Below are 26067 nucleotides of genomic sequence, written 5' to 3' on the forward strand. Positions count from 1 at the left end.
AAGGCAAATACATAGAGGAGAAGACTTCTGGAAATATAATATATATTTAGCAGATAACTGTTGAGTTATTTGAAACTTAGTTTTTCCACCAGCTAGCGACAGAACTTTTTGATTTTCAGGATCTTTTCCAGGTTGTGTAAGATAATCAGAAAGGTGAGACTTTTTGGACCTAAATGGTAGGATGATAGCATTTACGAAAACTAGGAGAGGTAAACAGTGCATGAAACTCAGCCAGACAAATTTAAAAATATTAAAAACTGAAGTTGATTACAACCTACAATTTAGCACACAAAAGAGTTAAACAGCAATTTGATAAATAAACTATGTTTTGATTTTTTTTGGAGGCCTCTGAAGACTGAATTCTTGCAAACGAGTTCAAAGACAAACTATAGCCAACTCAATGTCCACAGTTTCTTTGGAGCCAGCATGGAACATTTGGCCAGAAAAAACCAGTGCCAGCTACCCAGTGCAAAGCCTATACTTTAATTTGCAAAAGCAAAAAGCTGTGATTTATACCTCTGAAAGGAACAAGTAAAAAAAAAAAAAAATAAAAAGGATATAACAGTACGTTCTGTGTAGGTTTATTATTTTGCCAACAATTTGTGGGTTGGATGATGAGGTACGTTCCTGAAGATTACACATCACCATTTTTTTAAACAAACAAAACAGCAGGCAAGATCAAAATTCCCCTAAAGCAGAGGCAGTCCTTGTGAAAGTTCAAGGCTGTTGTGGCTCTCCCTTGGTTCCTTTTAAAAAAAAAAAGAAATTCATCAACAAATAGCATTAATCAGCTTTGGCTCAGAGGTGGCATTTTTGCCTCCAGTTGTGGACAATTAGAGGCACAGTGTCAACTGGTCATTAATTAGGTTGTGTAAAGCTCTGTGGATACACATTGCTTTCTGTGACACCAAAAAATTCTCATGAAGAATGGGACTGTAACATGCAGACATGTCCTGGTTTCTTCTCATTTTAAACAAAACAATTTCCTACTTCAGAGGAAAAGGTGTAGAATAAATGGGCACTGGAAGTAATGAGTGTGGTTCCACTGACAAAACCAACAGACAACTGAAAATCAAGTGGTGTCAATGACATGGTTTTAATTCATGTGTTCAAACCTGGCAGCATGGTTAAGGGAAGGGCATATTGAGCACCACAAATATTAACTGATGAAATTTAAAGTGAAGATTTATGACACTATTGCCATCACAAGCTTGTCTAACAGGACTTCTAGATTCCTCAACTATCAAAACCACCTTAGTGCTGGTCTTTTGTAGATGATCCATAAATCTCTTCATGATAGAGCCTCAAGATATCATTCAATGGTTAAACATGGGATATTGTTTCTCAGAGAGGAATCTTTTTTACTGTCATGACATCCCCTAGCCACCAAATGCCTGTTCGAAAGCCGTAAATTAAAAGTCCCAATAAATATATTATCATTGTGCAATAAAATAGCTCTGCCAGAAGGACAAAAAATAAATTAAAAAAAGAGCAGCATATGAAATCCCAAGAGATGTCATTCTTTAGCCTGAAAAATATCACTTCTTGATGAGAAAAAAGGCAAATAAGTTGCATATTGTTAGATGGTTCTTGTGGGTTTCTTGGCAGTCAGTCCAGAAAATCTATTTCTTCAGTGTAAATAAATAAATAAATAAATCTAAAAACCAGGCAGAACAATTCCAGATATCTTTCCTAATGCTAGGCCCAGTCTTCCAAACCCTAAAATGTGTGTGGGACTTAAGAACACCACTACACAACTGTCACTCTCTTCCTGAGAAGAGTGGCTGCCCGTTAATGAATAAATTAATTTGTTTGTAAACTTCATATCCTTTGGCAATACCCAGCACTGAAGGCATTCAGGAAGTATAAAGGTACTTTTCTCAAGGTTTAACTCAGTATAAATGAAGATGTATCCTCATTAAAATCTCAGCCCTGCTCATGGTTTTTCTCTGCTAAGCCTCATACTTCATGAATCATTGCTATTACAGTAGTTTCACGAATACAAGCCGCACGGATTATAAGCCGCACCCCCGGTGCCTCGACAATGTTGCTGTCTTTGTCAATAGATAAGCCGCACCCCGAATATTAGCCGCACTTTCGTTCGTCGCGAGAATCCGTGCGCAGCTTTCACAAATTGGCCAATTAGTAAGAGGATCGCGGCATAGCGGGCTTTACTGGCTCGGGGCGGGGCCAGGCAGGCTCGGCCCGCTCATGGTTGCCGACGGGGCCGGGTGGCCCAGCTCAGCGCCACGGCTCGGCGGGGCTGGCCGGGTGGTGCTGCCGCCGCCGCCGGGCTCGCTGGCCCCCCTCTCCCGTCAGCACCGCCCCGCTGCCGCGTTCGCTCGCCCGGCTGGCAGGGCTGCCGCCGCCGGGCTCGCCGCCCGCCCCGCTGCCGCTTTCGCTCGCCCCGCGCCGCGCCTCGCGAGCGCCGCGCCCGCCCCGCGCCGCGCCCGCCCCGCGGCGCTTTCGCGGCTCGCGGTTCGCGGCTCACGGCGGCGCTTTCGCGGTTCGCGGTTCGCGGCTCGCGGTTCGCGGCTCGCGGCTCGCGGCTCGCGGCTCGCGGTTCGCGGCTCGCGGCGGCGCTTTCGCGGCTCGCGGTTCGCGGCTCGCGGCGGCGCGCTCGCGGCTCGCGGCGAGCGGCGGCGCTTTCGCGGCGAGCGGCGAGCGGCGGCGCTTTCGCGAGCGCCGCGTTCGCTCGCGCCGCCGGCAGGGCTGCCGCCGCCGCCACCAGGTTCGCCGGCCGCCCCCTCCCGTCTGCACCGCCGCCGCGTTTCCTCGCCCTGGCCGGCACTGCAGGCCCCCGCACCGCCGGGCTCCCCCACGCTGCTGGCCCCGATTATGCTGGGCTTCCCCCGCTGCCAGGCAGCCCCACCCGCCGGCCTTCCTGCTTCTGCCATGCTCCCCTGCACTGCTAGCCCCAGTTCTCCCGGGCTCCCCCGCCATGCTGGCTCAGGCTCTGCCGCCCCCCCTGCCCCGCCCTGCTGGCTCAGGCTCTGCCGCCCGCCCCCCACACTGCTGGCCCCGCCTCTGCCAGGCTTTCCCACCTCTGCCGGGGCCGGCCGGGCTCCAGCTTGGCTTGGGGCTGCCGCGGGCTCTCACTTCCGTGTTGGCAGCTTTTAGAATTTTGTTAATAGATTAGCCGCCCCGGAATATTAGCCGCACTTCCGGGTTTCCACCAAAATTTTGGTCAAATTGGTGCGGCTTGTATTCGTGAAATTACTGTACTCTCAAATTGGTTTCCACGAGGACTCTCTTCTTTATTGTTTTAGTTCCTAATAGAATGGTTACATTTCAACTTCTGCTTCCTGGGGAAGGATTTCACAAAAGTATTATGAAGACAGAAAATACCCCATTAGTTTTCAAAGCGTAGGTAGCAAGAGTATTTATTATTATGCTGGGAGAGAAACTAAAGGGATATAAAAGTGATTCACAAGGACAAAAAACAATATTCTGGGGGAGGAGGAAAAGATGCTTTCCATGGACACATCATGCTTTTTTTTTTTTCCCTACATGTCTTCTCTTCCATATTCTTTGGGTGGGATACCTGAGGTAAATGCAGCACAGTAATTATCAGGTTCTTCTGAAAGATGGTAACTAAATAAAACAGAGAAGTGTAGCACACCAAGATGACATAGGCTTATAGATGTATATGTGGCTGACTAGTCTTCATGGCAACTGGATTTTTCTTATTTCAGTGAATTTAACCAGCTGCACCTTCTGCCTTCATTTATTTTTATTTTTTTTTCCAATTTTGTATTGTTTTCTGAGACCTTTTAAACCAATATTATGCCCCACTGACAAATTTTCCTATAGGAATGTGATAGTCATCAAGAGAACAATATCATTTGGATGAAATAAGACTCCCTTAAGAGCTAGAAAACCTATAAACTTCCTACTGAAAGGTAACCCAACTTGTGATTGTTTTTTAAAGTAAAATATTAGGGATGCTTTATAGATTTGAAGTATTTCTCATTATGGGAAAGAAAGGATCACTGTCTTCCTAGGCTATCAATATATATTTGTGAGGCAGCAATAACTCTTCCAGCAAATTTCATGTTCCTGCTGAAATGCCTTCACATTTTTTCGAGCAAAGCAAGAATTTCAGAATGATACTGTGTGGATGAGATCTAAAAATAAAGTCTCTTGGCAATTGTGTTAAAATAAGTATTGCTACTAGCTTGATGTAAATAGGAGGAGAACCATTTCCTAAAAATTACTTCTATTGCCTCTGGGCATAATCACCCAGGTGGAGAAATGGCACCTGCTCTTCTTTAAGTCATTTATCATTTCTGTGGGGGAGAAAAAAAATCTCTGGAAAGCACATCCTTATCTCTAGAGAGGAGGTCAGTACTGCTCTATTCCTGTCTTTGGTACGCCTGCATAGCTCTGTGGTTGATGGTGCAATAAGAATTATTATAAATAAGAATGATGACACTCATGGACAATGATGCATTTAAGTCTGTTGCAATTAGTTGTTTCTCGCTCTGACACCAAACTTCTGGCATTAGACCTCCCTGCACCTTGGTTTATCCACCCATGAAATGTGGGGAAAGATATTGACCTCTCTTGTAAAGCTAGTCTGAGATTTACTGCTGAAAAGCACCTACCTACAAATTAGGTAGAATATTTAATAGCTTATGCAACAAGAGCACAAACTCCACTGGCTTGTAAATTCTCCCTGGGAGACGCACTCTTGTGACATTCTCTCCTGTCTGAACTCGACTAAAGTGGTCATTTTGCCTAAGACTCCACTGACTTCCAGTGAATTTTAAATTTTACTTGGTTTTCAGGACATCTCTTTTTCCCTGAATTAGACACTGCCCCTGAGGGCATTGCAAGTTCTACTTTGAGAATGTCATAAGACAAAAGGATGGTAATCACGAAATCACATAATGGCTTTGGTTGGAAGGGACCTTAAAGCTCATCCAGTCCCACCCCCCTGCCATGGGCAAGGACACCTTCCAGTGTCCCAGGCTGCTCTAAGCCCCATCCAACCTGGCCTTGGACACTCCAGGGATCCAGGGGCAGCTTCTCTGGGATAATAACATAAGTATGATGCTTTCTATTTACAAAAAGATGTTGGAAAAATGAGTATCCTTGTGTGTGAAGGGTCAATACAAAAGGGTTCTTCACTGGGTCCAGTTTAAAGGACAGAACACTGCTGGGACAAATGAATGTGGGCCAGCCAGTAAAGCTGGGGTTCCTCTTACACACAGTCAGGAGCAAAAAAAATCTGGCAAAACCATGTTATGCACAAGAAAAGAATTGTCCTTGGTGCAGGAGATCTACTGGAGTGTAGATCACTCCAGCCATGTGGATGGCCCTTCAGCCACCTCCTGCTGAGGACATTTCTTCCTGATGGCCAGTGGAGTGACAGCATCCCTTGGGTGTTTAGTAACACCACCTGCAGTTTTACAGAGTTTAGCTGCAGATGCTTCCTCTTGTGTCTTTACCCTGTAGCCTTTACCTATGTTTCATATAGCAGGCAAAATGCTTGGTGAGTAAGTTTGTAATATTTTTTTCATTAAGGATTTACATAAAGGTAGAATATGACTGGGAACCTAATGAGCTGCTTTGTAATTTGATGAAGTGGTATGACCTGCCAAGGGACTCAGCCCAAGGAGTTCTGTGTGCTAATCTGATGCTAAGCACAAGGAGGACTTCAGGGATATCAGCTTCTCCTGGGTGTCTTGCCCATCGCTGGAACTGCATGGCTATAATTAATATCAATCATGCCAGAGAAATGGAAGACCAAAAGCTACCTGAGGGACTACAGTGCTGAGAATGAGAACCTCTGCTAGCCAACACTGTCACTGGGGAGTAATTAGGTCCTCTGCAAATCCTAGTAGGAGTCTCACATCTCCAGCTACATTCTGGCACATCTTGCTTGAACACTGAGTACGAGCTGACTGAGGACTCCACTAGAGATGGTTTAATACCGAGAGTTAATAAAAAGGGAGAGCTGCCAGCACTTTGGACAGCATTCTTGGAGTGAGAATTAATCCCTCTTCCCTGTAACATTTAACTAGTCTGAATACATCAATACCATCCACATTTTAAGTACTCTTCTTCATGATTCATGATGAAATCAGAGGATGCAGCTGCCCTGTGCTCTGCTCAGGTACAGTGTGAAAGTGAAGTAGAAAGTGCCATCAAGTCATAATAACACACTTCGTTTGTAAATCCCATTTCATTCCCTATGTTTCAAGGCTTTACCAGTATTAATTAATTAAAACCTTGCTACAGCTCTATGAGTTGGGCAAGGACTATTATCTCATTCTATCAGCCAGTGAACATGGAGACCCTGGAGGCCAGATTGAGACTGTCTGCTTTGGGCACTCAATTTATTCATTACAACATCTAAAATAAAATAGGTGCTTGGCTCCAGCAGAATGATTCAGATCACTTAGGGCAGGTGCCTATGCAAACCAAACAGGCAAGGCAGTGACAGATGCCTCTGAAGTGGGACCCAAGTGATGTTCACACATTTCTCCATCAACACAACAGAGAGCTGTAGGCCCTTCATGGGATGATTCAGTGTGGTTACATGCAGCCACTCCAGGCACAAGCACCAGGAAGTATCATTCTTACAAGTGTGGCTGGGTAATTGCTTAATTCAAGGCTCAACAGTGTGCAGTCCTGCTTATGTGGGAATCAAAAATATAAATTCCCCTCTGAAGGGCAAGCACCTGGGTTGTGTGATAAGTGGGAGGAAGCACAAGATACTGATGATTTTAGTACTTATCCTGAAAATAGAAACAGAGACATCTAGAGCAAGGGGGTCTATCCCCAGCACTTCCCATTGCACCAATTATTCCAGGAGGCAGGTAAGGCTGGAATGGAGGCACTAAGGTCAACCTCTCAACAACCAGCAGCGTGGGATGCAGAAATTTGAGAGATCAACCCAGTAAATGGGGAGGCCTTTTGCTTATAAAGCTTCTATTGTAGAGCTCTACGAGATAAATGGCATAAATTGAATTAGTCCAGGGAACAGGCCTTCCCTGGTGACCCAGACTTAGCTGCCACTTAGGAATGCCTGGGTGCTTCCACACTGCCAGACTGACATGTCTGGCATCTCTGCTGTATCCTGGTACCCAGGCCCTCCACACTTGCAGTTATTAGCTGGTCATTAGGGAGCCATTTGCTCCATCTGAGAGGAAAGCTGGGCATGGCAAAGCTGTGTGCTGCAGGTTCTGTTCCAGCACCACACAGTTTTGTCTCTTTACCTGGTACAATACTGCAGTGAAGCCCCAAGCCTCAAAAACCCTCCTGTCACTCCCTAGAGCACAGAGGAAACATATGGCTGCAGGGAAAAAAACAAACAACAAACAAACAAAAACAAAACAAAACAAAACAAAAAAATCCAAACCCAAATATCTTGGCATCTGTATTAGGAAACAAAACAAACAAACAAAACAGAAACACTACTGCCCAAACCTACAAGCCCAGAAATACTTGTAATTATGCACCAGGTCTAGGGGGAGATGTTGTCCAGTGGAGATCAGGACCAAGTGCTGTGCAGTGTGGGTGATCTGCCTGCTCCAGCTGCTAGCAGCTCTTAGCTGTGTGAGCCCAACCCAGCCTGCATCCAGCAGCTCAGGGACATAGACTGTCTTTCTGCTCTGGGCCACATAAAGAGCATGAACATGCTCCAAATTTCTCTTGGTGGAGTTTTCTGTGCTAGTTTGATATCACCTGAAAGTGGTGGGTTTGGTCAAATTGTAGTTTAATGAGGTGGGCCCTTTTCAACACCTTGGGAGATATTAGCAGCCTCTTACCCAATTGTGAGCCAATGATGGACTGTCACAGGCTGTCAGCCACTGGACACAAATGAAACCATATGCTCATGTGTTTTAAGCTCCTCTTAGACCTAAAGCACACTGTCCAGATTTACCTGTAACACTCAGTTTCTCTGGGAGGTAGGCTCCTCTTCAGATGAAACAGGCTGAGCCATCCCCTGGGACTTAGACACATCTAGTTCATTCTCACTTGGACTTAAGTTGACTCATGAGTGGTCTAAATCACATCCACTGACTTCTTCAAGCTATGCAGTATCTCAGGAACAGAGCTGAGAAAACGACTCATGAGTTCTGAACCTGGGCTTGAGCTGATTTATTACCATTTTTACCTGCTAGGGGTTTCTTTGATCTCAGCAAGACTCTTCACTGATTAGCAGTAGAGAAGGGGAATTTGGGTTAATGCATGCTCTTCCCACTCTTTAACATAAGAGTGGCTCCTATTAGCTCTTTAGCAGTTTGTCTTTTTGTGCTAGAACTTGCACAGCTGACTTGGCTAAACTTTTAATGGGTGCGCTTCTCATGTGGGAGGAAATGTTAAGCACTGCTTATTGTTACTCAGAATTACACACCCAAATGCCATAACTCCATCCAGAGTTCCCAGGCTACACTACTATATCACAAATAAGATCTTCCTCACCGCCTAAAGTAATGTCATGATGCAGTGTAGGAGCCAAGGAATGCTGGGTTTGCAAAACACACACATTGCCTCAGATTGCAGTGAATTCATTTAAGAGGAGATCAGGCAGCAAACCATTAATTTCAGCGCAATATATTTCCCTGCTCTTCTTATTTACCGAGATGTTGTCTCAGTAGATCAAATCAATGAAATTACAGCAGTGCACTGGCAGCAGCCAATATCTGCCTAGCATCTTGGGGAGGCATCCCTTTATCAACTGCTTCCAGTTTTTGCCTGACACATCTCTGCTGCTCTGCTGGAAAGAGGAAAGTTAAAGTTTTCCAGCATAACTGGGTGAGTCAGGAGCTCCTGTGGGCAGCCAAGCACAGGCACACATATTGGCTGCCCTGCAAACTCAGCCCCACTGTGCCAGAGGAGGTGTGCTGCTCTCCCTGCGTGCACTTCTGGAGGCCACGTGTAGGGTGTACACAACTCCACCCTCAGCTGAGGTGGGAAACTTGTTCAAAGTGGTTTTGAGGTTTTGTTAAGAAGCAAAACAGGAAATCTGCATGAATCTGGAGCATAATTATTTTTTTTTTAACTTGTTGCTCTCCAAGACCTTTGTTTAAAATAAAAATTAAATAAATATCTGGATGACAAACTTTCTGCAGCTGACCTCATCCCTAGGTTTTACTGGTGCAGGTGAGACTTCAGGCAGCAAAAACACCCTACAGTAGTCCAGGGATGTTATTTCCTTTCCTTTTTTTAGCAAGCCAAGCAAAGGCTGTGTCAACTTACTTAAGTTCTCTTTATGCCAACTAATCACAGTTGGCACAAAAAACAATGCTGACTATTGCTCCCTTTCCTGCCTATAGTGGAGGCAGGGAAGGCCAGAGACTCAGAGCTGTAATGGCAAATCTGTCCATCTGGAGAAATTCTGTATCCTCAGCTCAGCTGCTTGGGACCAGAGGAAGGACCACTGAATTCCCTCCAAAAATCAGTGAAGAGGACACCATCAGAGGGGTAAAAAGCACCAGAACAAGCTTTCCTGAGACAACATTCTGACCCACACACCCAGTAGCAATATCACTGCTGAGGGCATCTGGTGGCCCTGTCCCTTCCTTCCTCAACCTTCCCTCTGGTAACCATGAAAACCACAAAAGCAGGTTTAACAGCCTGCAGCAATGTCGGCCCTCCCCAGCCCCAAGAAAGCTATGGTGAGACCACCAAGTCTCCTCTTGAGATGGGGATGGGAATGTTATTTACTACTGACCTCAATGTAGGACCTCATCACAATAAAAACTCCATCAGCAGCACCACAAGCTACTGAGCTTTGTGGTACATTACTGGCTCACATTCTGTGACACTCTTTGCTGAGCAAGCGCTACCCAGGTGTCTCCACAAGTGTGTTTTCTGTTTTATGTAAGGCTGAGTTTGGGTCAGATTCTCTGAGGAGATATTCTGTTGTCATTCACAAGCAACTGTGCTAAGAGAAGTGAGTTACTGACAGGTGTAACACAAATTGGCTGAGCTGTATTTTCCAGATGGGATACCAACAAGCTCCTCACAGTTTTCTCCCAGTTTATTTAAGCTGCCTCTGTCTGCTGCATAAGGCACCAGCAACGCTTTTGCCAGCATCACTCTGACGTCAGCACTTTGATTTGATTTTCTGTCACTGTTCTTACAGATTAAATTTCAACCAGTGACCCACAGCTTGATAGCTCATTAGCAAATCCCTTTGAGCCATCCAGTCCTGCCCTTGCTTGACAGTTAACTCCCCACTGCACACAGTCCTGAAGCTTCTTGATGGCTGCACTGTGCCATGAGAAAGCTTGGTCAGACTCAGTGCAGCTGCAAAAGCCTATGGGAATCTATGCACAGGTGCATGTTTTCAATGACAAATCACTAATAATTCTCATTATAAGTCCTTGGGTCGTTTCAAGTTGTTGAGGTTGTATAAAGACTCCTCCATGAACAGTCAAATCTTTCCTTTCCCACCCCTCCCCTCAGCCCTTGATCTACAGGGGAATTATTCTGACTTCCTTCTTGTTGAGACCTTAAAACAGGACATTCTTTCTCCTTTTGTTGTTCAACATCATTATTGCAATCAGGCAGGCCGAGCCCTTTTAAGTTTTCTCTTGCTGTGACACATAAAACTCCTGGAAGGCAGTGGGAATGGAGGAGCTGCCTCAGATCATTTCTGGAGGTCAGACCCCAGCTCTCACTTTTGGAGCTGAGTAGGACAGGATGCAGCTTGCCCTGAGTGCATCAGGATCCCTCTCACTGACAGATGCCTTGAGCTCAGATTTTTCTACGCCCAGCTTTGAGTTGCACTGATCACCAGGTTTGTAGAGAAGGTGCAGCCACTATTCTGTTTTACCTCCTCCATATATCCGAACAGACCCTCTTACCTTGCAGCTACATTATCAGTGCCAAGAAATAGCACAGCATGCAGACCAGAGCTAAAGCAAACACTCTTCCCTCCAACTATTCTTAAACTGCCACTTACAGAAGTACCATCAAAGTCTTAACAGACCCACTGCCTCTAAGCTAAGAAAATCTTACAAATGCTGAACCAAGGCTGTTTTCAGCACCTGGCAGGTTGAACGCTGACAGAAGGATCCTGGCATGCCCACTGTCCTGCTCTGTTGTGCCACTGGAGCCACGGATGGAACTTCCCAGCCCCACATTGTCCTTTTGCCTCAGCAGACACCTCACTCCTGAAGCCAACCTCACTAATTTCAATGGGGAGACGCTTGATTTATGCCGGGCCGAGATGAGAATCTGGCCGTGATTCTTTATCGCCTTTTAAAGCCAAGAGCCCAGCAGACGCCAATTGTGTCTGACGTGAAGCAGCTGCACACCCAATGTGGAATCTGCACAACTTCATAAACTAGCAGTGGTCTGAATAAAAACTTCAAACAAGATGTTCTGGCATTGGCCAGAGAGAGTGAAGATAAATAGCTGGGAGACGCCAAGCTGCAAAGGAAGAACTGCTTGACTGTTGGACGGAGAGCAAAGTAAGAAGCAGAAATTAGACAGGGTGCTGGGAGGCTTGTAACACTCCCAAAAAGCAAAAGGGTCACAGAATTTAATTTGATTAATTCGTCACTGGTCTAAAAGACTTTATACTGAGCCTCAGGCAGTGCAATAAACATACAATCATTAAGAGAGGAAATAAAAGTTAGGTTGGGTGATAAATAGTCCTGCTTCCTCTCCCACTTCAGCTTCCCTCCTGTTTCTTCTCTCCTTGGTCAGTGCAGACATTGGAAGCAACACAGTAAATCAAGAGGTAGCCTCAAAACAACAACAATAATAACAAAACTCAGTGTATTTAAATTGCCTTAGTCAAAACACTTTCAAGGAAAGCTTTTTTCGCTTTCCTGATCAGCAGCACATCCCTTTAGGATACAACATGGACAGAAAGAAGCAACAGTCATGCTGGCTTGGTCTCCTCTCCACAGGACTGACAGAAAACTTAGTGGAAAACTAGAAGGACATTTATTCTAAAGGGGCCAGATAATGCTTTTGGAAGTAGTTTCAGTAGTTTGGGTTTGTTTGGTTTGTTTCCTAAACATTCATGGTCCTAAACAGCTGTTTTGATGAATGTAACTGTATTTACAAGTAATGGGGTTTTTTTAAAGCTCTGATGGTAACTTTTACGGGCCAGATGGCACAAACACTCACACTATAACTGCACAGTGCTTGTCCCTCACCACAGGGCACAGTGGGAGGGAACAACCCCCCACTAAAACTGGGGCTTGGAAAAGTTGTGCAGCTGCTGGAAGCTATGTAGGAGCCTGGGGTGTGTGAGGAAACCCCAGCAGAGGCAGAGCTGGGAAAGGGAGGACTGAGAGCCCACACATCCTCGGTCAGTGAAGCCCTTACCTGGCTCTTCTCCATCCACTTCAAGCACTGCCATGGGTCTAACCCTGCATTCACTGGGTATTGGTGAGTATAGAGCTCACTGTGGCACTGCATGGCAGGAAACTGCTTTTGTCCCCTTCGCCCACTCAAACACTGAGGTTTACTGCAATCAGGATATTTTTCCTGCAGTTACATGGGAAAACTAAGATATGGAAGATGGTCCTGCAAATCCTAGACCATATATCAGTCCATCTCTGAATTCATGCACACAGTGTCATACAAAACACAGGTTCTGTTGAGTCAAATCTTTGCTATTGAAGAAAGCCAGGTGACTTATTTATGTGTTTTGCTGTCTATCTGTTCAACTTCCTGTGTCACCCAATGCTCACTTCTCTCTTGTTTCTGTGTGTAAAGGTTCACCCACAAGCATACATGTAAGACCCAGCCACAAACAGGCATTCATTTCATGTCTTCAAGCTGATCAGATGAGAGAATGTTCATGACACATAATGTTCATAGAAACACAGAAGCATTAAAGCTGGAGAAGGCTTCTAAGATCACCAAGTCCAATCATTCCCTCAGTGCTGACAAGGTCCATCACTAAATCATCACTTTTTACATGTTTTTGGACAATGGGCAATGACTCCACCACTTCACTGGGCAGCCTGTTCCAATTCTTAACAACATTTTCAGGGAAGAAGTCTTTCTCAATGTCCAATCTAAACATCCTCTGGAGCAACCTGAGGCCATTTCCTCTTTTCCTATTGTTTATTACGTGAGAGGAGAATGACCCCCACCTGGCAGCCCCCTCCTGTCAGGGAGCTGTGGAGGGGCTGAAGGACCTCCCTGAGCCTCCTTTTTTCCAGGCTGAGCCCCTTTCCCATCTCCCTCAGCCCCTCCTCATTAGACTTGTGCTCCAGACACTTTTCCAGGTCTGTTGCCTTTCTCTCGACACACTCCAGCACCTCAACATCCTTCTTGCCAGAAGGGACCCAAAACAGTGGGTCAAACTCTGTGGTCCTGCTGTTTCCACTACCACTGAAACAGTGTGTTCACTGAAGAATAATGAACACTGTGATTCCAGACCTATGTAAAATAATAAATTATTTTTGGAAAGTATCATTATATGAAAACTCAGAAAAGTTTAATTAATAGGACAATTGACTGACACTATTTACCTACAGCTGCCACATACATTTAGAATAAATATGCTTATCCACTACTGAGATACTGATCCCTTCTCAGTGTAAAACTGTGACTGATCAGGGCTAAAGCTGATACTGATTCCTTCAAGAGTAAAACCAGCACTGTACAAAACAAATGAGGAGGAAAGGTCAAGTCAGAAATTCAAGTCAGAAGAAATTCAGCTTGTAGCACTGCTGGACAATGAGGGGCAAAGGCCTGGGAGGCTTGTAGGTAAGTTAAGCATTAATTTATAAAGGATGTTTATCATGCTAGCTCTCCAGCATTCAGAGACTGATGATTACTGCTTTCCTAATAACTGCATATGATTAACTTTATATTCCTGTAAATATACTATGCGTGGTGTCTGTGCTGTATCTGATTAAACTAATGTACTTCCTAGCTGATCTTTGAGCCATGATACCCAACCCAAGCAAGGCAATCTTTGTTCATATAATCATTGTTTAAAAAAATACAGGAGGCAGAAATTGTGTGAAATTGTAAGGAAGCACAGACCTTGTTGAGTCTCACTACAAAGAAAAGCAGAAATGTAGCCCTGCATATAGCAACTCTCAACCTCTGCTTCACCTCCAGTTACACCCTGGCCTGCAGTGATTGTAGGACATAATCTGATAAGTTGTACATGCAAATCACCATCTTATCTATGCACCTTAAATGGTTAAATGTGTTTTTCCCCATTATTCCACCTAAGGAAAAAGGTCAGAGAAAAACAATCTCACTTTTTTCCTGTGGCACAAGCTATGGCATTGAGACTGCTCATCAGCAATGGGAGTCCCTTCTCCAGCATCATCAAACAGGCACACAGACACATGACAAGGAGATGTGGAGTTTGCCACGTGGGCCTCTTTAAAACAGCTCTACCCTCAGTCTCCCCAGCCCAGCTGCAGCACCAATCTGTGACCTCTCCCTGGGTCCCTCACCTGGGGCTTTAGTGACACCTGGAAGGCAGATGAAAGGCTCAGCCACTCAGCTGTGCACAGTGCCTCAGGTCACGCAGTGCCAGAGGGACTCCACGACTGTTTTGCAAACATGTTGAGGAATACCTCTGATTGTGGGAAGGAACGAGCCAATGCTTGGTGCACACAACTTGGCAGATCAGTCTAGGATGTGCCCAAGTATCAGTGGCAAGGCAGGATCTGAAACACTTTCTCCATATTCCTGACTGTAGACCAGGCTAATGCCAATGAAGTAGTCTTTGGCTAAATAGAAAAGCATTATTAAATTAGTTTTGATTAATTAATCTTTCTAAATGCAGGAGGGTTAGATGAGCACAAGAAATTTAGCAAAAACAATTTCAGAAAAAGGCATCGGGATGCAACAGGTCATGAGGATTGACTGGGAAGAGTTATTAACTTGTTATTATGGAAGGAACACCAGCTTCTCCAGAATAATGTTGTGGAAACAGTCAGGCCTCTGGGAAATTACCCATATGCACTAACACTGCACATTTAACCCAAAGTGGTCTCAGAAGATGTATACTAAACTCATAGCTCACAATGTCTCCACTGAAGAATGGCCAGTGATAGTCTGACTGGTGCAGGACAAGAAATTGACTTTTGTTGTGACCAGCCAAAGTAACTGGTGACAGTTCCTCAAGGGTCCATTCACCTCAGGCACAGCTTTCTACATCAGATCACAGAAACATGGAATAGTTTGGTTGGAAGGGACCTCTAAAGGTCATCTATTTCCAAACTTCTTGGGTTGAGCTGGGGCACCTTCCACTCGCCCAAGCACTCAAGCCTCAATCCAGTCCATGAACAATTCCAGGAATGGAGCATCCATAATTTCTCTGGGCAACTTGTGCCAGGAACCTTTCTTGTGCCAGGACTGCCAGCATCTCTAAAAGGAAGAAGGACAATTCTTCCCTTTACAGCCTTTACCTTTCTAGATAGTAAAATCATACCTAGCCTTCAAGATTGTACAACATGACTGTTTTCTACCCTAAGAAGGACCACTACCTATCACCAGAGAACACCAAACTTCTCAGAAATGGCTAAGTACAGTCACAACACGGACAAAAACATAAATTAACAACAATATAATGGTACCTGCAGCTGCACACCACACTGAAAAAAATTGCTGAATCACCAAAGAACAAGAAATAGTTCTCTCATCACAGGTATATACACTGAGCATGGGTAGGTTTTGCTATGTATTTTATCTCCAGAAGAATGCAATGAAGCTGCACATGGCAGTGCAGAGCACACCAAAATACCAATGCATTTTGTTATCAGAGGTAATCAATATTGAAATTGTGATATAAATCTAATTTTAGCTTTCATCAGAATATTCAGGATGTCTGCTCTTATCTCTATTATATATTATTTTTAACCTGTGAAATATGACAAAAATTGAAAGGGTTGCTTCCTAGGACAGACATATATGTCCTCATATGGCTTTTTTTTCTTTTACCTTTTATTTTTTTTTCTGATTAGTCAATCCTTAACCTCCTCAGGGAAAAGCACGGTGAGTTAGGAGGAAGAAGGTGAAGGTTATCATAGAAGAGAGTAATCCTCCCTCTGTGGGAACTGGTTAAATAGTTATGGCTAGACTCGAGTGCAGACCTCTGCTGGGAATCCCAGCGAAGGTCAAAGGCAGAGAGGAAAAAAAGCTGCACTGAGATCTTAGGCAGTCATAAGCAGACAGATGTTCCTAGGCTTTAATGAGCAGTCTTGGCTCCAGGCCTTTCTTGGCAGAGTTTAGTTTTAGTATTTTTCCTTGTAGTGCAAGGTATGGCTCTGGTTATCTGGCTCTGCTTAGCTAACTGCTGATGATTTTTCCATCCAAATAATAGCATGACAATGAAGAAATAAATTAATAACCTGAGAGCTGATGGATTAGGTCATATGGAATGCTGTGCGGCTGTAATCATGAAGAGCAAAAATAAATAAAAATAATAACTTCAGTTTAAACAATTAATTTTAAAAGTTTAAGCTGCAAATCTAATGCACTCCCATGGCAAATTCTACCTCTCCATCTTATACTTTTATCGTCACGGGGAATAAACTGAAGGAAAATAACATGAAATCAACTATTTCTTTACTAATTCCATCTTCAAGTCCGCCTGGTGGGGATCATGCCCCTACTTTGGAAACCAATTTGAGTTCAACACTGTTGGGAATTTTGACAGTTTGCTATGCCTTAGCAAAATATATTGAAAATTCAGCAAATATCTTCTGTTCAAAGAGCAAAAAGGCTGCAAATGCAAAGACTGTTATCAAACTGTGAAAACTGTGAACTTTCATTAAAAAAAAAAGAAAAATATATTTTTTAAACATTTTGAAGCCTTGTAATCCTATGTGCCAGGACACAACTTCCTTAATGAAATAGACACTACAGCACTTGGTGGAGAATACTTTTGGTCCCTGTTAGGCATGCTGCAGCTGGTGCTCAGAGACTTATTTCAATCTCTTTTCTTATATTTTTGGATGTAACATTTTTTGATGTCTAATATAATATGATATTATGAATGAGAATGTTTTCATGGGGTAAGCTGTCATTTCAGACTTTTCACTACTGTATTTCAGCTTCTGGTCTTGGTGAAGGAATTGGAAATGTTTAGGTGGCTTAAGCGTGAGCAGTCTTTGGAACTCAGTCATAAGTCAGTAAAAAACTTTAGAGACTTACATTGGCAAGTTGTACAAATTCTCTATTCCTATGTTCTCAGTTAATTTTCTTTTAATTTTGAAGGTTATCAGCTACTTTTCTTTGAAGCTCTTTTTTAGCACATCAGGATCGCATCCACCACTGGTTGGTCCAGCAAAGCTCACCCCTTTCCAGAACTAAGTGTGAAATATGCTTTGTGACAAATATCTGGTGGTGTAGAAGCACTGGGCTTGCTCACAAGCTAAATTCATTTATAATGCACCAAAACACCTGCCTCTGTGTCATCACAAAAGCAGCTCCCTATTGTAAAGTACAATTCAGTCTCTCAGGCAAGATTCAGATTCCCTTTTTCCCCACTCTGCAGGAGAGGAACAGATGTCCTTAGCAGCTGAAAGGAGCTTCCTCCCTCTTCATCTACTCAGCTTCTATTTCCAAGTCATGAGACCTAAAACTCTTCAGAGTCCATTGGCAAGGGTTTATTTTCCAAGACACCATCCCTTCCCATAGCCACTCAATGCTCAGAAAAATAATTTTACATGACACCTGCAGCTGGAAGTGACAGATTTTACATTGGGATTGTACCCAGGATCTCCAAATATTCAGCACACCCATCACTCATGGGGGTGCCTCTGGACCAGCAGTAGAACACAATGGGACACTGACACAGCTTCACACCTTCCCACATGTCTGATCGATCCCATCAATAGATGGGTTTTGGTCACTTTATGGGCCAGAGCAGAGACTCTCTGCTCCTCTCCCAAAGGCTGGACAGTGACTTTGATCATGGGATTGTTAGACAGTGATTAGGGGGATGACCACCTTGCTAACAGGTATCACAATTGCTACTGTTGCAGAATGCAATGCTCAGATTTTAGAAAGAAGTTCAACAAGCTATGAGAGATAGGTGAAGGCAGGACAAATATTTATAAAAGTGCTGTGTAACAACTCAAAGATTTTTAAACTTTGGTCTTAAGATGTGGCCAACTTTCTTGTTGATCTCTCCTAAGTTTAGATGAAGAATGACAGTCAGTTACAAAAACCAGAGAAGTTATTAACACATAAATGAATTTGCTGTAAAGGGTGAGTCCCTCTTTGTTCAGCATTTGAAATTCGAATGCAGTAAATATAAAATAGAAAAAAACAAAGCTTACCTGAAGAGGCTGAAGAATCAAAAGTACTTCTGTCCTTCCTATTTGTCTTGAAGGGCTGAATGTCTTTTTCCCTGTAAGTTCCAAAGCCTTCAAAACTTCTTCTTTTATTCCCACTCGCATCATTGTCTCGCTTCTCACTTGAGGAATTCATTTCACCAAACATGTCCAGGGACTCTGACCTTCCATTACTCTCAGTATTACCAGAGTATCTCTTTGTGCAAGAGTCAATGGGATCACTGCTTGAGTCACTTTTATCTTTACTCTGTGACCACTGCTGGGCATCAGAAAGTGATAGCGTAGACAGCGTATCCACTTCAAAGTTACTCTTTGAGCCTTTGTGCCCGGTTTCACAATGCTGGTGCTTCTGCTTCTCCTTATGCTTGCTCTTCTCATTGAGCAAGGACAGGTCTTTGTCTGAGCCGCTCAGCCTCTCGTTGATGGCGTGGCTGGAAAAGCCAGTGGACTTGCTAGCAAAGAGACCACTCAGATCTTCGTGAGTCCCCAATATCCGCTCATCCTTATGCTTGTGCTTATGTTTGTGTTTCCTTTTGTGAAGTCGGCCACTTGAAAGGCTTGTTCCTCCAACCTTTGGAGGAGCCAAAGAGGACTGCATGTCTCCAAGGCCCATTCCCACAGGGGTTTGTAGGTGCACTCCGTGTTTTGCTTTGTGTTTGGCAGTGGTGGACATCTTCATATGAGAGCTTGCATGGAATTGGGGTGGGGGCACGGTAGGTCTCATAAATGGGGAAGCCGCTCCAAGCGTGTGAGACAGGTACAGAGGAGCTGGATACTGACTGTAGTAACCAAGATTCATCATAGGCATTGATGTGTAAGGCATTCCATAGGGTGCATAGTAACTCCCACTGGGAATAGGGTAACCGAACCCTTGTAAAAAAGGCACCTTTGTCATGGTGTCATTGGTTTTGGCAGGTCTACCACGCTTCTTCTTAGACTTCATATCAGAGGTCCTGCGAAGATAGAGCAATGGGTCATACTGGATATATGGCACAGGGTAGTAGTGATCAAAATTAATCCTGAAGATGCTGGGATATGGATTTTCATGATAAAATGTATAACTTCTATGGGAAATCCTGAACACTTGAAACTTATTGATGAGTTCCTCAAGGTCTGCCAGAAACTGGAGGTCATCTCTGTTCTGCAGGCTTTTCCTTTTCCTCTTGTGCTTTGGCTTTTTAATACTTTCATGAGAGAGAAAGTTATCCACAATGAGATGCTTCTGCCGGTGACCATGCCTGTTCTTTGTGCTGGTGTCAGATGGGATAGCCTCTGGATTGTCCAGGGTGCAGAAATCAAAGGAGTATCTCCGGCGGGATTCTGAGCTTTTCTCGGCTTGGTCAGAGGTGCTGTTGTTGTCTGTACCTATCCCACTGTCGCTTGGTATGGTTTCCTCACTGTGAGACTCGCTCACTGGCGACAGCGTGACTTCTTTCAGAGAACCTATTTCACAGAGGTGAGAAGGTGAATTAGCCATTAGCCTGGGTGGAGACAGCTTCCAAGTTCCACTGTGCATTCCTTTCTGGGTTTTTGTAGGAAGAGCACTGATAGGTTGAAGATTTGGCATAGTTTTTAACTCTGAAAAATTAGTTTCAGTGCTTGCAGGGCTGAGGTTGCCGTTGATCCCCACTAATTGTGTTGAAAGCGGATGAATAGCTGCTGGTGACGATGCCACAAGTGACTGCAGGTTGGAAGGCACTGCTGGGTTTTCTGGCTGGCTGGAAACAGGCCTTGAGTGCTTGATGGCTGTCTTAGGTTCTTCTGGCTGAGGCTGCAGCTCTGCCCTTGGCTTTCTGCCCCGTTTTTTACCAATGTAGATAGTCCCCCTCTTGCTGACATTGATCTGCTTCCCTAGCCTGGCATCAATGGTGGTTGGCCCAGCACTAGATGGAGGCTGGACTTTTGCTTTCAGAGCTATGCTGCTGGAGCAGGAGGACAAGATCTGATTGAGAATGTTCTTCCTCTTGAGGGTTTTCATTTTATTAATGGTCTTGATGGTCTTCTTATCCAAGACCCCAAGTTTCCCCACCTTTTTGTGAAATTTGAGTTCACTGATGGACTTGTCCTCTCCTGGAACCATCTGGGCAAACTTGGCCAGATTCCTTCTTCTCTTCCTTTTCTTTGTTCCTGGAAATTCACGACTGATTGGACTCACTGGGCTGGTGGAGGTCCCCTCATGAATGGTTTCAACAGTGAGCAAAGGCTGTTTCTTTGGTCGTCCTCTTTTTTTCTTGACAGGTGTGATCACAGTAAGACTGTCTGTGTTGGTGTACAGAGGGCTGGATGGTGTGATGGGATAGGCTGAAGGAGGCTCCACCATCAGCTTCTCAGATGTCGTCAGGGAGGTCTCCCGAATAATAGATTTAGGTTTGCTGCAGGTCCACCGACGCTTAGCTGCATGTTTGGGGTGCTGGACGTCAGGTAATTTGCCAGCTGTGGAAAGACTGGTGGGTAGGAGAGTGGATGTCACAGGTAGAGGTTTTCTGAGTCGGGCGGCACTGTTGGGGGACGCTTTGTCCGTGAACACACCACTGTCAAGAGCTGCTAAGGGGGACTCATTTTCAATCACTTTCCCTGGCTTTGTAGCTCGAAGGTCTTTTTTACTCCCCTCTGACTGAGAGCTGGTGGTCCTGTTTGCCATTTCACTGCTCAAAGCAAGCACGGAGGGCAGGCTTTTCTCCTGGATAGTTTTCTCTATGGAGGATTTCATGGATTGCCTCTTTTTCCTTTTGTGGCCAGATGCGTCTGTTGTTGGAGACTTTATTGGGATAGTAATTCGTACGTGATTGGTGTCACTTTCACAAGTGCTGGCAGAAATGGGATTCTGCTTAGAGGGAGATGTATCCAACATGCTGTCCATCGAGTAAGACTCCTTTTTCCCATCCATGCTGTCATGAGATTTGCTGTCAAATGCTTTCTGAGCACTCTTTACCCACTCAATGTCTGTGGTTTGGATGGTTTGGCTCATCAAGTCCTTCTTGCTGGACTTCTTCTTCGTACTTCCAGTGGGCTGATCGGGGGCCTCCAGCTGCACACCTCCCTCTTGATCCCCAAGAGGCAAAAGCCCATTGCACTCAGAGGCACTGCTCGGCTGGGTGGCCGTGCTGATGCCGCTGGGTGACGGGACCGTGCTGCAAATCGCCAGCTCTTTACTACTGACCGACAGCTGCCCCCACGTGCTGCTGCTGCTGCTGCTGCTGCTGCAGGACTTCTTGGCCTGGGATTTGCTGTAGGAAACTCCTGGCTCCAGAGCAGAGACCTTGGTGGCACTAATTGCTTCTCTACTGGGCTCTGTGTTGATGAAGCAGCTTTGAGAAGCGGGTCCGGTGTCGGAGCTCGCTGACCAGTCAATGTGGTGCTGGTTGCTACTTTTCTGCTGGTGCTTTGATTTTAAGGTGTCACTGGTGAAGTCTTGTTGGAGGCCCGGATCATAGTGCAGAGCAGAATGCTTTTGTGGCCTGTCATAAACCTGGAAGGAAGCATAAAATAAACAGGAAAAAGAAAATTAGTTTAGCAGTCCATTAATAACCACTGGTTGCTGCTCTTTATTTATGCAGTGAATAATAACAATGCCATTGTAAGAGTTAGGAACCTTTATAAAATCTTCCTATTCTTGAGCCAAATTTGCATTTAGATTTCATGCGCAGTAAACAAGTTTTGTTTGGTTTCCCTACTCTAAAAACAGTGGAAATATTTCTATAAATGCAAAATTGCTAAGGGAACATATTCTATTGATTTTTAATTTGAAACATAAGTGAAATACTCTCTTTCAATGGATGAATGGTGCAACTCAGCCTCCTGGTGAGAATGCCTTTTTCCTGAAAAATAATCACTCACAGAACTTGAGGCTCAACAGCAGCAATTAAACTCATTATTGTAAACAAGAAAACTGAAAAATTATCTTGGAAGTTGTAACAAACAAGCGGAAAACCCAAGGGTCTGCTTCCCTACGAAGGCAGATTCTGCAAAGATTTACTTGAATTTCCACATGGAAGCCATCCCTGCATACTTAGTGCTTAAAATCATATGCATAGCGTCAAGTGTGTGAGGCACACTTGGCAGGTTCAAGATTTGCATTACTCCCTTTCCATTTTAAAACTCTGCTATTTGCAATGTTGGTGAGAGATATTTTCAACATGATTTCTACTCTGACAGGAGCTCTTCAAGCCACAGAGGTTACAGCAAGGGCAAAATTTTGCTGAAGACTCTTACAGAGCAAAAGAAACTCTGTTTTTCTCTTGGTGGGCCTCCAGCTAAAAAAATTTTGTTTACTTCAGCTGTAAGTTTTTCCTTTTAAAGCAATAGTATCTATCTATTTGTTTTTTGCTTTCTTTGGTTGATCTGGTGGTTTTTTTTGGTTTTGGTTTTTTTTTTTGGTACTTTTTGAATTTTGCAGCTTTTATTTTGTAAAGCTCTGGGTCAGATGTGCAACTGCTTTTGTACACCTAATAGCGCAAGCAGTACTAGGTGTACAAACTACCAACACTGTTGTGAATGTCAAATAAATTAATGTCAAATAAATAAATTACAAATTATGTTACAATAAAAACATAACAAGGAAAGAAAGATAGATAATAACTGCTGTGTGTCTTGTGTTCCTGCAAACACCCTGTTACAATCAAGTTTTTGTCAGTAGCCTGTCAGATCTCCGTTTGGGGTGTTTGAAATTTTGGGGCAAGCAGGAAAAAGGGAATAAGAGGGAAATGAAGGTGGGAAATGAGGTGCCCCTAATCCTGAGCAACTTCAGAGAACTTTGAAAAGGACTAGACAGCCCTAAGCCCACAGCACATTATTTAGTGGCCACATTATTGACAAATTGATGCTGAGCTATCCTTCATGCCCATGTAAATATAGACATGTGGCTTTCCTGGAATAGGCAATAACGATGAAGTTGTTCTGGTCCATTGTCTGAACAGCAGTTGGGGACTCTTAAATCCTGTGGATAGTTCAGCTGTCGTGCACATGGACCAGCCATGCTCAGGGAAAACAGAGATTTCCAGGAATTGTGGAGTGAGAGAACGAAAGCATGCAGCTGTGGTGGAGCTGCAGATGTCGTGGGTGAGCGACACCCGGTTTCCTCAGCCTGAGAAAAGAGCTGAAGGCATAAACAGCCCTTGGGGAATGAATCCTTCTCCTCCTCTTCCTCACAGTGGCTTCCCACACACAAGCCCTGCAGCTCACAGAGGACACAACTCACAATGATGCCCTCCTTCAGAAAAGGGGGCCCATCCACACACATATCTTGGCATGGGTCCAGGGAAGGGAAACCAGCAGCGCCAGCACTGGAGTTTTACAGCTTGTTTTATTTAAATTATTTTAAACTGATCCCAAAAAGTTTCTGAGAACTATTTTGCCCAGGCCATTTGGGTTTCTCCTGCTGCCAGTCACTAGGCACAAGGGGATGGTGATGTCCCATTGTGCTTCACTCCAGCCTCACATAAAGCTTCATCTTCCCAATTCGGATATGAAGAAGCCCTAGAAATGCTGAGCTGAGCCTCTCTCGGGCCCCAGCACCCACACTGAAGCAGGGCCAGGTTGTTTCTGAACAGATCCCAGCCTGCTGGCTGCAACCAAACCAGCTTCTTACACCCACGTTACTTCCAAGTGCTGAGCCGTGAAAGCAAATGACCTGAAACATTTCATTTAGAAGAGAAAAATAAAAGATAAAAATAAGAAGGAGGGTTACAGCAGGGAACAAAAACATTGCACTCTGGCAACACTCTGGTCCCTCCATATCTATCACATACACGGAGATCCATGGTCTAGAAGGAGCAATTATCTCTGATCTGTGTTTTAAGGCAGTTAATAGGGGCTCAGAATGGAGCTATAGATCAGTGATGAATGCTGATATATGGCTTGGCTACTTCAACCTCATTTCCTTGGCCTGTACATTGCATAGTGATGATGCAACTCCCAGCACATCCCTAATGATAGCCCTGTCATTGCTCCAGCAGCACGGGCCACCACCACATTGATCTTAAAATTCATGAGAAAGATATGCCTATGTCATCAAAGGTGCCAGCTCTGGAGGCATTTAATCACGCAGATAAGCACTCCAATTTCAACAGGCCTTCAGAAAATGACCAGTCTGCAGGATCAGGGGACTCCATTTCCTAAGCAGGATGTCAGGACTATATATCTGCCCAAGCACATTACACTCTGCTGGGTTTCCTCATGAAACTTCTTCCAGTGTAACATTTATTTGCTCTACCTTGCCAGACACATCCACACCACCCAAAAATAATTCTTCTGCAGCACAGCGACTAGGGACAATTTGGCTGCAGCAGGTTGGATTTCAGTGGCTGCAGTGGATATGTGAGGACTGTTTACCCAAAAGCACTACTAAATCAATTGAAAGCAATGCAGCCAAGTGTATTTTATTCCCTATGTATTCATCTGGGTTGCTGTTTGATCCCATTGGTCTTAATGGTTAGGGTTCAATTTTTCCTGCTGCAATGAGCATCATCCCAAAAAGCCAGTGAGGTCTAGCTCGGGTAAGCCAAGACTCTGCTAAGCTGACATAGATGTCAGACCTGTCAGGATGGAGAGGGAATCTCAAGAAACCTATATCTTGATACCTTTCACCCAAACTCCTTTCTTTATTTGTCAATAAGTATGTCATATACTCTAGCTCCATGGGGCTGTTGACTTGAATAGAGTTCCTATGGCAGCAGCTGAGACCAGCATAAAGAATAGTGGGATTTTTTTCATGAAAACAGAAGGATTTATCTTTATTTACTCTTCGGTTTATGAAACCCCTAAAAATGCTTCAAACTTCAGCACCAGCCTCTGCTTGTCATTTGCCTTTCATTAAATGGGATTTTCTTCCACAGCCTCTCCTGCACTGAGAATCTGTTCTTTCTTCTTTTGTGGAAGTAGAAGTGTAAATTAACTCATGTAATTTTACTACAACTCAGCATACATGGTCAATATCTCTCTTCATATACAGTTTACTGGATGTTTTTAGTAGGTTAAATAATCCCAACCTTCCTTAAAAAAAACCAGAATGCACAAAAAGAAGATGATAGCTTCTGTAACCGCAAAAAGGTTGAACAACCTGACCCAGCACATGCTAAACCTCAGATTGTAAGATTAGAATCCTCTTATTAGTAGAATAAGATTTGAATGACAAACTCATGAGTTTCAGACCTCAGCTTTGGCAGTGGTGGGTGGACATGTGAGCAGGATAGATCCCATTCACGGTGATCACTGGTTGTGGACAAGAAGAGGTTTTGTGCTGTATATTTACACCTGTCCCCCCAGTCCTGTGCAACCCTGCACTTGCAGACTGATTGCTCCCCAGAACAGTTTTATTCTGATATGCAGCCCTTGCAGCTGAGGAGATGATACTGCACCCACGAGGGGCAGCACCCATCAGCAGAATCCAGCCCTCAAGGACTCTTTCAGGATGCTTCAGTCTGCAAACTTGCTCTCTTGATTGAGCTTCTATCTAAGCCCACATGCTGCTTCTAATCCAAAGGCAAAAACTGGGAGGAGATGACAGCAACAAAATCAACAGCCTAGTAAAATGATAGCAATGATTTTTATAAAAATAAAAAAATAAAATCCCAACAACACTTTTTTTTTAAAAAAAACCAATAAAATATATAAATATATATTTAGAGAAACACAACACCTGAAAAAAAAATCTGAGTGTTTAAAGGGATGGTTCCCTCCTACTCCAAATGCACCTTTTTTAGGAGGTAACACACATAAAGCTTGTCAAGAATCTGGCTTGCAAATCAAAGTTAATACTACAACGCCCCCTCTTTAAATCATTCGCAGATCCATCTGTGTAATGGCTCCTCAA

The 26067-nt window shown here is 44.2% G+C and overlaps 1 protein-coding gene across 3 annotated transcripts in view; it reads right to left on the reverse strand.

Annotated features, from left to right (window-relative positions):
* Nucleotides 1–26067, reverse strand: part of SETBP1 (SET binding protein 1) — a 268383-nt gene that overhangs the window by 64370 nt on the left and 177946 nt on the right. For all 3 annotated transcript variants that reach the window (XM_033085651.2, XM_033085649.2, XM_033085650.2), the window contains one exon: nt 18243–21726. In XM_033085651.2, the coding sequence (XP_032941542.1) occupies nt 18243–21726 (3484 nt within the window). The remainder of the gene's footprint in view (nt 1–18242; nt 21727–26067) is intronic.

Source organism: Catharus ustulatus, chromosome Z, assembly GCF_009819885.2.
Source record: "Catharus ustulatus isolate bCatUst1 chromosome Z, bCatUst1.pri.v2, whole genome shotgun sequence".
In the NCBI taxonomy this organism is placed as follows: Eukaryota; Metazoa; Chordata; class Aves; order Passeriformes; family Turdidae; genus Catharus; species Catharus ustulatus.